The sequence below is a fragment of the Anopheles gambiae genome, chromosome 2 (genome assembly GCF_943734735.2).
Source record: "Anopheles gambiae chromosome 2, idAnoGambNW_F1_1, whole genome shotgun sequence".
NCBI classification, from domain to species: Eukaryota; Metazoa; Arthropoda; class Insecta; order Diptera; family Culicidae; genus Anopheles; species Anopheles gambiae.
In genome coordinates this window covers 76,499,266-76,512,660 of record NC_064601.1, presented here as the reverse complement: position 1 = coordinate 76,512,660, position 13,395 = coordinate 76,499,266, and the positions used below count along the sequence as shown (strand labels likewise).

The 13,395-nt window shown below is 46.5% G+C and overlaps 1 protein-coding gene across 1 annotated transcript in view; it reads right to left on the bottom strand.

Moving 5' to 3' along the window:
* LOC1275837 (homeobox protein araucan) overlaps window positions 1-13,395 on the bottom strand; it is a 60,939-nt gene that overhangs the window by 19,094 nt on the left and 28,450 nt on the right. The window contains exon 2 of the mRNA XM_315118.5: window positions 4,405-4,806. Within this exon, the coding sequence (XP_315118.4) occupies window positions 4,405-4,806 (402 nt within the window). The remainder of the gene's footprint in view (window positions 1-4,404; window positions 4,807-13,395) is intronic.

The following is a 13,395-nucleotide window of genomic DNA, read 5'->3' as shown; positions in this document are numbered from 1 at the left end:
GCATCCACGTCTCAGGGTGGTAAAATTGGGGAGACTCGAATGAAAGAAGGAGAAAAGTAAACACACACTCATATACACACTCACACACACATATGGAAGGAAAAGCCCGAATGGTTACATGCATGCGGAAACTGATAATTTGAGTTTTCTGTTTCAAAAGATAAAACCTTTCAGTGTTTCAGTGTTCTGGTGCGATGTATTATTCTTTTCCTGCATCCTGCTTTTTCTGTCCTCCGCACTGCTCGGCACTTCCGCACCAAGTGCTTTCGGTTAGTTCTTCATAAATTATGCATGCACACAGTGTTTAAGCTCCATAGCACGGGCTAGATATTGTCAGTCAAGAGACACTGACTCGTGAAGTGAATTGTCTCTCGGGGGAAAATGCGAGAGCATGATTCGATTTGACGGAGCGATTGTAGTAAAAACCTTCGATTTATAAGTTCTTTCCTTTTCTGATGTAGCGTGTGTGTGTGTGGGGCGAAGAAAAAAAACAAGCTGAACCTTTTCTGTTTACGCCCAATTTCGCCCGTGCTGCTGCTCTAGTCGTATTTCCTTAGAGGCTGTCAAGGAGATGGTTAAGATAAATTATACGTGCATAAACGTAATTTTTATTTTTATTACTGTCATATTTTTATTTCCTCGCTCAGGATCGGTTTTTGTTTTCTTCCTACCGTCATTCCCTGGGCTTGACACTGTTGAGCGGAGAATATATATTCCAGTCAACGCATGAGGAAATGGGAGCTGTTGTTGGTAACATTTCTTACTCATCATTACTTCATCGAGCTCCTAGGATGAAACATTCACCCGCAAGGAAGCTTGAGATGGAAACAAAGATAGCAAGGATCACATCACTTCGTCCCTCAAGGGAGGCTAGGAAGCGGTTTCTTCATACTTTTCCCCTCTCTCCTAATTCTGTTCACCTGGAAGGATGTTTATCTATCGTGGGAAAGTTCATTTCGTATAGGCAGAAATACTTTCATGACAGGTGATTGGTGATCGGTCAAAACATTAAGCTTTTACTTCTTTCGTGCACACTGTTAAAGGCAACGGGTTGAAGTGTTGACTTTCCTTCAGTTTTCAGCCAAGCCAAAGGTAACAACTTCACCACAGCATTTACAAGATAATGATCAGTCGACCGTCAGGAAGGGTCATAAAAAAGACATAAAACATGTGTGTCATTGCATAATTGATTCATAAAAATATATAAACATCGTCACTCATTGTACCTCTTGTTGTTGCTGAAAGCGCTCCTCGATGAGTGGATGCATACAGAACAGAAGAAATGAAGTCATAAAGCAGGAATCGTAATTATTATGCATGTGTGTTGGGCAGCGGGAATATGTTTTAAATATTAAGTTGACAACCATTTGTCTGATTTATGTTGAAGTGAGTAAATCGATCACAAATAGTTGCATAAAATTGTCCTAGCCTAATTATTGTAAAGTTTAAACATTAAAAGGCATGGGACGTTAAGTATTTCAGGACAACTTCATAAAACAATCGCTTTCGCTTTAGTGTTCCAACGAGAATATTGAAAATATATTAGCACCTTTCAATGATCGTTTAAGAAAATGAGCTGCGAAGAAGGCCAAACCAACACAAAGTGCAGGATAAAGCGAGCAGATAGACCATGACGCATTGTTGGTCGAGAAGAACGGAACGATACCGCCAGCTAATCGAACGACACTGCTCCAGGCAGACGCATAAAGGCTGCCCCTTTACAAAATCAACTGCTTAACTACACTCTTTTCATTCCTTTATTCTCCTCTCAGCCTAGAAGCATTCGTATCGTGAAAGCGGCGAAGGAATGGCCACATTCACCTGACAAACGCAGGGATGGTGCAAGGCGGGGAATGAAATGTAAACAGAACGTCAAAAAATTTATAGTTATCATGCATTTTATTAACAAGCCTTAAATTTATGATACTGTTTAGTTTACTTTTCCCTTCGCCCATCCATCCCCGAGCTCGTTGCCGGTACGTAACAACAACATTAACAACAAGCCGATCGCGATCGCTCCACACCGCGCTCCGGACGATATTCATTCATGTTCGATGTAAGCTGCCCGGATCTAACAAAACAAACATCTCTTCGCAGAGCATTGAGCAGCAAAGTGTGGACATTCCAGAGCTTCCCCTCGACGGTTGCGTCTGAGAAGTCTCCGCCGTGCGAAGCCACCGAAAGCATCGGCAACGCAACCGAAAGCAACGTGCGAAGCTGCCGGACAATCGAATTCGAATCATTTCGTTCCACCCCGCTGCGTTATGTGCTGTCATGTTGGTTGGGCATTGGAGGTTGTGTTTATCCGTAAATACGTATTCTCTCGCGCTCTCCGCGCATTCGCTTCGATGCGTTAAGCTTGAATATGGTTCCATTCAAGAAAAAATCGCTTTACGCTCGTTAGGGGTGAATGGAAGTGGGGCTTAACAACAATAGGGTAGGCTGGGGAGGAAAAAACAGGGAGATTTTTTTCCGTTCCGACATTGGGTCAGCTTACGCGGCTATACTGTCCCGGGAAGAAGGTTCGCGCAGTACGTTGGTGTGGAGATTGGTCGGCGACATAAATTGATTGGGCATTATTCATAAATTTTTCGACGGTACCGTGCTGCAGTTGAGCAGCCTGGAACGGTTTTCGAATATTTCGAGCAAAAGCAACACTCGAAGAGCTGGACTTCGTACTCGGTGTGTTGCCAAAGCGCATGGTGAAGAGCAGAAGAGAAAAGCTAAATCCCTGTAGGCTATAGCCCGGAGACCTGAACCGGAATCAAGAACGGGAAATTTGAAAGGCATAAACATAACATTTGATTAAATTAAGACATTATTTATGCTAATCGATGGTAATTTTTTTATTGATTCAATCATCATCATGCCCCGGTAAGATATGATGATGATTTGAAAGCTTCCCGTGTTGTCGGGAGATTATGAGATAAACACGAAACTGCACGTTTGATGTATGTTAATCTTTGTTTCGGTGTCACGCTTTGCCACTCCTTAATGGATTGGAGTCAGTGAACAAATGTTTAAACTAGGGGTTGTATTTCTTATATAATTTTAATTCCTGGAAAATTTGAAAATATTTATACAACAAATTTACAAAAAAAAAGTTGCGAGAAATGTAAAACCTATGCCATGATTGGCCAACAGATCAAATATCTCTACGTTAACAACGTTAGCTAACCACAGTCGTTGTTAATAACGTCATATCTGCCCACCGTATGTCCACATTATGGTCATGTTCATGGTGGTTATCTTTTGTGGCAACGTATGAAGAGTAACACGCACCAAAGCATAAAAAGTACCCCATACACGGTACACAGATGCTTACAAAACGATGCGAACAATCACAGAATAGCCAACGGAAGCACCACGAGCGGACTGCGATTCGATAGTGTGTCGAGTGTGCCCGGACGGTGAGGGGTTTCTTTTTCCTCGCTCCGTTGGGGATGTCCGACATCCATACGAACATGGCAGATATCGTACCGAAACCACCGCACCGTACCCTGCACTAGTGTCCAAGTGTGTGTGTGTGTGCGTTTTTTGTCCGTGATACAAAAAACTAGATTTTATAACATGTCTTCACCACCTTCACAACATGAAAGTGTGTTGTGAAAAATGTGAGCATTTTTTGTTGTTATTGCGTCCCATGCAGGCAGGGTTATAATATTTCACTGCAAAAAATGCGGACGGTTTGAGTACGGAATTCACCGTACCGCTTTCTATGTTTCTCGCTCTCTTCCTATCGAAAAATGGATGTGTGTATGTGAATGGACGGTAGTACAGGATTAAAATCATAAAAAAACACCCGCGTAAAGTCACAGATTGTACAAAATGTCCCGTTGCATGAGGTTTTTGGGGGTTTCGTTTTTGTTCCGGTGGATTGTTCCTACCGTTTTCCGTATCGCTTCATTGCTATGCTTCTGTATTGTGTGGAACTTTTGGGATGAAATGAAATTTACCAAACGGGAGAAAAAATGCCAACCAGTGCAAAATTGTGAAACAATAACATAGGTTTTGTGGGACTTTTTGGGAATGATTTTGTAGCTTAAACTATATTTTTTCTATTGGAAATGTAACGACTGACAATGGTAGAGCATGTATTCAGTTTTGTTGCATTTCGTCCGAAAATATTTTAACGAACAAACTCTAATGTTATTTCACCCCTCATATAACTGATATAACGACGTGATTCTCATACAATGGAAATACAGTTTCAGGGCTTTGTTTAAATTTTGAACATTTGAATTTTACACTTTCAAAACGAGCTGTGCAGATGGGTGTCATTGTACAACATGTTAAACAACGTTTGGCTTTTCTTTCTAGCCTCAATTGATTGAACAGAACTATCACAATTTGTAATTGAACTGTCGTTGAACAGTAAAAAAAAGTATTTGAAACATAACTTACCGCTGGATTCGCATAGAACGGAGCCTGATCGGCACCGATGGCCGGGAAGTAGGCGGCCATCGTTTCCGGCGAGTAGGGCGCACTGTACATCGAGAGCGGTACACCCCCCGGGCCAGCAATGCCGGCGCTCGCTAACCGCTGGTAGCTGATGAGATCGTATTGACACGAGCACACGGTCTGGCCGGAGATGGGATCGGTAAAGATGGGTCGCCCCGTATCGCAACAGCGTCCACCCGAGCTGCCTCCGCTGCCAGCGGCCCCACCCGGCCCGGACGTCGGTGGGCCGGAGGTGGCCGAGCAGGGTGACGCACTCCGGGCGCTGGGGGGCACTGTCGTAACGGCCATCGCGACTGGCGCTGTCGGTGGTGATGATGGCGCAGACGGAACTGTCGGTGTGGTGCTCTGGAAAAGGAGAGGCGACAAAAAATAAACAGGATGAGTGAGATTTGATGACATTGGTACACAATTGCGCTGCGTGAAACATACAATTTTAACTGCCTCATCAACGGGGAGACGAAAGCTTGGTAACAAATTATTGCACGCTTGAAATTACTGTGCATTGCATTGCGCTTATGGACGGCCAACCGAAGACTGAACAACTGCGGCCGATGCCTTAAGAAATGTAACGAATTGCAAGTCGGTGCAATTGTGTGTGTGTTTTTTTCGTCTGTTCCATGTGCTCTTCAGTTCAAGAAGGAGATCGTGTGTGCTGGAGGTAGGCAGCGAAACAACAAAAAAGGTGCATTCTGAGCAAACTTGTACACCGAAAGCCACTTACACGCAACGACAAGATCACGCACCTGAAGGAACGCAATAATAACATGATTAAGCCGCAAGCAATCGACGTGCAATCGTATCGGTGCCCCTCCGACCAGATATTGGCAACTGTCAACCGCATGTCAAATGTCAAAATCAATCGTGACGGACATAATCACCCCCTGGTTGGTCGGGAAGGGTCGGGGCAATGAGGCGATGGTGATCCGATTGTGTGTGTGTATGTGTATTATCAGCACCGCCTAATGGGTTGCACGAACGGGGGTAGTGCGACACCGTAGAAGGATAAAAATAAGAACTACCGGTTCGCTGCAAGTACTTGTGCATCGTAGCAACAGCATATCAACCGTTGGCAACCGTTTCTAACGCGTCGTGTGTGGGAGCGGGGCTGCATGGGAGGACACAAGAGCGTTGGACAAATACAGCGCTACCATACCCATAAAGCTCCCTATCAATATTGACTCTATAAATCACGTACGCATATAAAGTGAACCAATTTAATGTAATTACAAATACCGCGTCCTCACGATCGATAACCAGCCTTCCAATACTCGCACGAGTGTGTGTGAGTGTATGTGGAGGGAGATGTGTTGAATGTGTGTGGTTTGAGTATGTGCAAACATAAGCTAAATAACTTGTGCGATGTGATCGCTCGAACAACAGCCGCGACTGCAAGCGACCCGGAGTCTTCTTATCAGGAAAGACTTGGACACCGGAACGGAGGAAGCAAGCAAGCTCGCACGCAAACCCCCGGGCCGGCAGGCCTGCTGTTGAGTACGTACCCACAGAACCTTTTCGCTTTACCTTTTTTACTACACCCGCCAGCTAAATTGAACAACGTTCTGGCTGTTGCGCAGTCATTGATAACAGCGCATCGATGGGCCATGGGACAAAACCTGCGAGAGCAGCACGCCGTTTGAGTAACATGCGACGGTCATTGCGAAGTCAACCACAAAGCACATGTTTGCTTAGCACCACTGCGTGGGCACACCGGAATTGGATGCACTTTTGCTAAATGAGGACGATATAGCAGAGTGCGAATTTTTAGGCAATTAAGTTCTGGTTATCATGGGGTGATGGAAGCTCTCCATTCTGGTACGTGCTTTGAACGCTTTTGCTAGTGGTTTCAAATGACCCTCCTCAAACTCCAGATATGTTCTATAATCCCTATAATATCTGTCTCCAACCATGCCTGCGAGTGGCTGTTTTGATTGTTTGCAAAAGAGAAATAATAGTATTGCTATCGTGAACATTTACTGCATAATTAAAAGCATTGTTATCACCAAGCCACTTTCTCCACCAACCGAGTCGATGGGGGTAGTGTTTGGCCGTCCGGACTCGCCTGCGACAACTGCGCGCTGGCAGCACCGCACGTAATGTGCGTATCGCTGCCCCTGGCCGATGGCCTCGTTGATTATGTTGCCGGTCTGGTTGTGGTGATGTTTTGTTAAAAAAACATCGATGCATGTAATAACTTTACGCTCTGCAAACACCACTGTCCACGCTCACGCGCAACAGAGTTCCGCACCAGCGGAATGCTTTGTCCTCAAATTAGGTTCGCGATTGTACCGGTGTACAGGGAATGGGTCGTCCGTTTGCGCTTTAGCACCGCGTACTAGCCCAAGCATATCAGATGCGGCGACGGGCTGGACAACGGAGCGGTAAAAGGCACTTACAAATCTGATACGCACTCAGGTACGTGTGCAAATGCTCGCGAGCCAACCTGGCGGAGGACGAACACGCTTCGGGCGATATTTACACAGTGTTCGAAGCTGTGCGCTGTGTGTGATTGTGCGCGTTTTCCGGCTGTACCATGGGGCATGGTCAGGGGAAATAAATATTTGCCTAGCCATCGTGCATTGGAATGTTACAATTGCAACATGAGCGTGCTTATTTGCTTATGCACATTTGAAGTTGGAATACTAGAAGCAAGAACACGAGCAAAAGGAGAGTTTGTAAGCCAGTAACATTCGTTGCCACTAGGAGCTTTTACTCATTTTGAAAGCCTTTAAATGGGTTGATTTTTTCCACAAAACGATGAACAACAAACCTTGAGACGCACAAACGTTTTCAGATTGACTTGATTTTTTTCTATCGCCTGTTTGATCTTTGCGCCTGCTTGAAGTGTTACAAAGCGTATCGTTAAACCTAAAGTTGACAAGCCTTGAAATTGGACTTGTTTCGATGTGTCGCATTGTCGAGCAGTTGAGCGCGATTCCATTCCGGAAGCTCTTCAAGTGTACAAGCTCCAACATCAAAAACTGAACTACCGCAATGGGCTGTGCACAGGCCGCGCTCTTCCCTACCTATTGTCCACCTTCACCTCACACCGAGCGGGGCTGGTCTCGTTATCGAGCTGATGATGGCCGATCTATCATTCGGGGTCTTTCCACTGAACAAGCTCGTTTTCACCTATTTGACACTTATCTAGCACCTTGAAGAAAGCTGCCTACCGTTTCTAACCGATACTCGCAATCGAACGCGACACACCTTTGCTGGCCGGTTGCCGTTCCACGCCCGGGAGATTCGGGACAGACAGACAGCGGGGTGCCGCCGAAGGGAGCGCTGCGCAGGAAGTAGCTTGTTCGTGTACGGTGTGTTTGTCCGAGTTGCGAGAGCGTGTGCGACTTGTGTTCCGGACAAAGTACGCCATGTTTTGTCGTGTCGTTGTCCGATGTCAGCCTTGTCCGGGCAATGAGTTGACTGATTGATAAGCAGAAAATTGATTGAATTTCCCCTCAGCGTGTCGAAGACACGGTCTGCGCCGGCAAAAGGACACTGTTCGAACAAGCTGTCTTCGGTTTGTGATGTGTTAAAAATTCCTATCGTACAGGGAAGCACGTATCGATTGTAGATTTCACCCGTATACATGCTTGTTGTGCCGTAAAGTGTATCGATAAAATTTAATCAACTTCTGCTTTGAAAACACTGCCCGAATTGAAATGAATAGTGCCCGCATTCGTAGAAGTAGAGCAGCTAGTCGGGACACATAAATTGTGAACATAAAATCCAATTACAAAACGAGCATTGAAATTAATCCAATTCATGGAACCTCACAAAATGAATTCCATCGATCAGCGAGAAACTCCCAAACCACCAGCGAACGAGCGAAAGCATGATCGAACGGCTAGTCTTCCAGTGGATCAGCAAACCCCAACCGTCGGGAACTTTCGTCGCCCGGGTTTGGTAGCGATGACAGCTTAAAGCGCTGGAATTTGTACAAATCAAACAAGTCGGGAACGAAGAGTGTTGGCGCGGGAAAGGTCGAGAAAAAGAAGGTGATCGTGGCGTCTAGTGTTTCACAAAAAGAACGCCGCCACATTCGAACAGTGATTTTCGTCTTCTCGAGCGGAAAATAGACAGTATGTAGAGAGTGACCGGGCCGAAGGATCGGGACAAGAATCGGAAAGAAACATTGAAGCTCCTAGTGAACCCTCTCGCGGCCTACTCAGTTTGTGTTTTATTAATATTTTATTTTGTCATTTGTCCACCTTTTTTTCTCTATCTCTCTCTCTCACACGCGACCGTTGCGGTGCATTATACAGTCACACAGGCTGGGTCGGTTTTCGGTTACTTAGCGCGAGGTCAACTGACGCAAGGGGCAAGGACGTGCGGACGAAACGGAATCGACAAATGGCCATTTTCAATAAAATTCTTGTTTCTCAGCGCTTATTTATTCAAACGAAGCTCCCCCGGTCCACTCGTCGTGACACTAAGGTGACGGCATGGACAAGTGATCATGGTGAAGATCGAGCGGAAGATGGCTGAGGGCGGCCCGTACTACAACGGACCATCGACCGGAGATCAAAAACCGTTTTGCCGGCGCTCAGCACTCACGGTGGAGTTGTTGGGATGAAAATTGACACTAAAATAACGACAACGATGACGACAGGCTGGTCGGGCGTGATGATGGTCCGGGTTCGGCCGGCACGGGAGACACGGTGGCTGGACCAGGCATCCTAAGCAATCTTGAAATCTTGATACGTCCTGGAGCAAACGATGCGGGACGGTCGGACAACATGGGGAAGGAACGGTGGCAGCAGCACCACTTGGGAAGTGATCGACGACGGCAGGTAAAACACGGACAGCAACCCGACGATCGTGTAGAACGTATCAAAACGACTCTGAACGCGTCGGCGAACGAGTTCAGGCGGTGGCAAAGGAGGCTGCGTGAACATGATGATCATGGTGTCACACGAACGGAGGAGGTGGAAGAGCCTGTTTGACGACAAGATGTTTTGAAGTGAAAATGAAGCTGCAATAAAGTCAGCTAGCCAAAACATAAGAGATTATAATGAGATAAGGAAATTAAATGAAAAATGACTTTGGAGATAGTATTTGAAAATTTTATTTGTTTACCTCGCAATCAAAAATGAACTTTCCTACAGCTCGTTGAACACTGTAGCGTTAAACAATCGGTAGACAATGGCATACAAATAGCGTGGCATAAAATTTGTTTGATTTCGCTGCTTCACTTTGCCTCGCAGGAACAAAAAAAACATGCTAAAGTGCTTTTAAATAGTGCTATTGATTAAACAAGCGCCACCCCGCAAAACCGATCCAACTAGCCAGGCGCTTCATCCGCTGAGGCGCGGTGCGCCGTACTTACGCTATTCACCAGATGGCGCCACTTATTTCCATTTTACTGCCCTTGAATACGATTCCAGGGGGGCAACGTAGCATATTATTCACCGGCACAGCACAATGCGTGGAAGGGAGAAGAACCAAACGCTCACCACTCGCGAGCATGCAGCAGTAAGCTTCGAGGACCTTGGTCGAGGCGCGCACCACTCCATAATCGAATATGTGTGTGATTTTTACGACCTATTCCAAATGCAGGAACGCGCGTCCCTCGACGACAGCTCGATCGTCCACAAATGCTACACATGGCATGCGTGAAGTTGACGAGCGCGCGTTCATGGCGAACGACGATGATGATGATGAACCCGCGGGACCAGGGGGACCCACCATCTGGGTAAATATTGTTATTTGCACAACATTTTCAGCCAGATTTTCAGCCGTATCGGCTTTCGCGGTCTTGTTGCCGGCGACCAATTGACGAAAACGCCCTCTTGCTGCACGCTTTGAGTTTATGAGATTGAAATACCATAGAGCGCACGAATGAGTATGTGTTTTTTGTGTGGTGGTTGTTGTTGGTTTACACGTAAAAGCTAACGCAAACCACTGCGACAAACAGACTGGATCCTAGAAAGGGGAGTTCTTCATATTCTGGAGCACGAGTGAACACAACAAAGAGGTGTTGTAAAAGGACAAGCTGATACGATGTAACCGATTCCCATGGGAGAGACACACTGATTTTGCAGGCGTCTTGGAGTTTGGAGACACATTTTCACGCCTTACCTTAATGCTACCGTTACACGCCAACCGTTGTGAGCGTGTTCTACAGCACCGTTTACGACGACGGCGCTCGTACGGGTGGAACGCTGTATGAAGTAACGTTTTATTGTACCGTGACAAGGCGTGCTTTTGCGTGCGTGTTGACAGCGCAGAGCGGCAAGTTTTATTTGTTTTGACTATTATTGAAGGTGTTTGAAAGGAGGTTCGTTGTTCGGCTTTGGGATTCAATCAATTCGGTGACTCTACACTGCTTATTTAATGTTAGGTAATCGATCGAAATCCGTTACTGATTAGAAACAAAAGCAGAATTAGAGGGAGAAACAGAGAGTGTGAGAGAGAGAGAGAGAGAGAGAGAGAAAGAGAGAGAGAGACATGATGAGATAGAGACAAATACGCAAGCAAACGGATGCACCCTCAATTCCTGATCCGCGTGTCCTGGTATAGCGTGTGTCAGCTTTAATGGCGCTGCCATTTAGGTGGCTTCTTTCCGCCCCAGCTCGATAGTGCGGCACAAACCAAACTATACGGTCTCTGCCCAGTCTGGCCTTGCTGCGAGTGCTACATCGAAGCTTAGAGCAAAGAATGGGCCTTAAAAAGGCAATCGGCTTTTTAAGCCTTTCGGAACAGTTGTGCGTGGAACGGGTGGTTGGAGTGAGCGACTGGCTGGGAAGCAAACAGACCAATGCTACTGTCCCCGGGTGAGGATTTTAAAACCAACGCACCGAACTCTTTTTGTCTTGGCCTGTCTTGTCACAACCGTTCAGCACCAAAAGCCCCCGTCGCCGTTCGCACTTTCGTGTCATCGGAGGCTTTAATGTTCACTCGTGTGCCCATGTGTCTGCCGCCCCGTAGCTACCTCCCGTACCTGGCCGTGCGCATTTGAGTTTGTGTGTGTGAATGTATGTTTTGAAAATTTTGTCGGAACCGTGAAATAATATTATAATCGGATTACGCTTTACATTTTATGTTTACTACTAGTTTTGCTTCCCGGCGCTGTCACGGGGCCTGCGAGCGAACCCATCGTCAAACCAGAGCACAACGAACCCGTTCCCGTTTCACCCCTTCCGCCGGCACCCAGATCAAATCACTCACCGGCAGCCAGGACGGAGGAGAGCGGGTTTGCCCACCTTTTGTTTGGCGATTTGCGTTGTCTCAGCGTGTGACTGGGCGACTTTTGTAATCGGTTGGACGCATCGGTAGAAAAAAAACAACACAAGCATAGAAATAAAACCGAAACATTGCACCCAGGAACCCAGGAAGCTAGCAGGCGCACCGGAACGGAGCTTGCCACCGGTTCACATAAAAACACCCGTATTAGAGAAGCGAGTGTGTACTGAGAATTCGTGCCTAATTGCACATATATTTAAGCGCTTAGCATACTTCCATACAGAGGGAAGTGGAATAGTGAGCCACACACGGGACACAACCTAATCGTTGCAACGGATGGTGTATAAAGTCTGCGCTTCCGAGTTTTGCTAAGCCTTGTTGGGATAAGGTGAGAAAAACCTGATTCCACCAAACCTAGTGAGTGTAGTCGTCAACAAAAGGCTGGCAAACAAACAGGAACGTTTAAGACCACGCCCAACCGTAGCAATTATGCTCTGGCGCTGTTCGACCCACGTTTAAGCGTAAACAAAGACCCCTAATGCGCGAGAACGAATGTATTCATTTAGGTATTAACAGGAGGTATGCAATCGGTGTGGCAGTGGGATAGGGGAGAGGCTTTTTTTCTGCTGCATCATAAAAAAAAACACTACAGCCCAACCAAATGGGCCACATTCAGAGCTCTGCAAACGGTAGTGATCATTGTACCTAGACGATGATCATGCTAGTTTTAATGGCTGAAAGCGAAGCGCGAATGGGAGAACCATGGCAAGATGTGCAGCTAAGGAGGGCTTAAGTACAATTTTTGATACATGTGTAACTACACGAAACTAGACGTTCACGCTTCGGTTGTCTAGCCCCTGGGTGGAAGAGAGAGAGATAGAGAGAGACAGAGAGAAAGAGCAAGCGGCAAACAAAAGCACATAGGAGGGATCGTAACACACCATGCTAAGCAAATAATCGTTCCACTCTTATGTATGGATTTATCTCTTTCTCACCATTTTGCAGCATTATGCTGGGTTTCCCCTGTGCGGTAGAGTTAGCTTTCCTCTTTCGATCAACATAAGCGAAGCGAAGCGAGGGCAGACACATTGCTGCAGCATCAAGCTTGTGCTCAGGCGTGTTGTGATCACGCTTCATCAAAACGGCCCGCAAGCGGGAACGAGACACAGTAACAGCCTGGCCTGCGTAACGCTACGAAACGCTAGCGCAAAAGGGCAGTCATTAATTGTAATGATCGATTTATTTCCCTCTCTTCGGTTCGCTGCTTCTTGCCTTCCGACCGGAGCAGCGAGCCGTAGGAAAGGGAGCAAAACATCATCGCTCAGCGCATAGCAGCCATTTATTAATTTGCTCTCCCGCTTCCAGCACGGCCAGTCATGCATAACTGATGTGTGGGGAGCGGCCTGGCGCAGTGAAGCTGAAGTAATTTGACATTGTAGCAGGGCCCCGGCTCTGTAGGATATCGTACGGCAGGCGGCGGAAGGCCCATCGGCAAGATGGCCGATCATGCAGTGGAGCGATGATGATATTAAATATCACTTGCTGCGAGTGCGCTCACAAATTCAGCGATTAAGTGATCGAGTTCTATCGAGCTGCTATGGTGGCGGTACAAGCAAATGGTCTGTTGATCGGTCTGATTGTGTAATGGGATTGTTGGTAGTGGTGGTGGTGATCGAGAATAACGATCGTAATGACTCAATTGCATGGTAAACTCGATCATGCAGTTAATTTGTCGTTGTAGCGAGTCTGAAT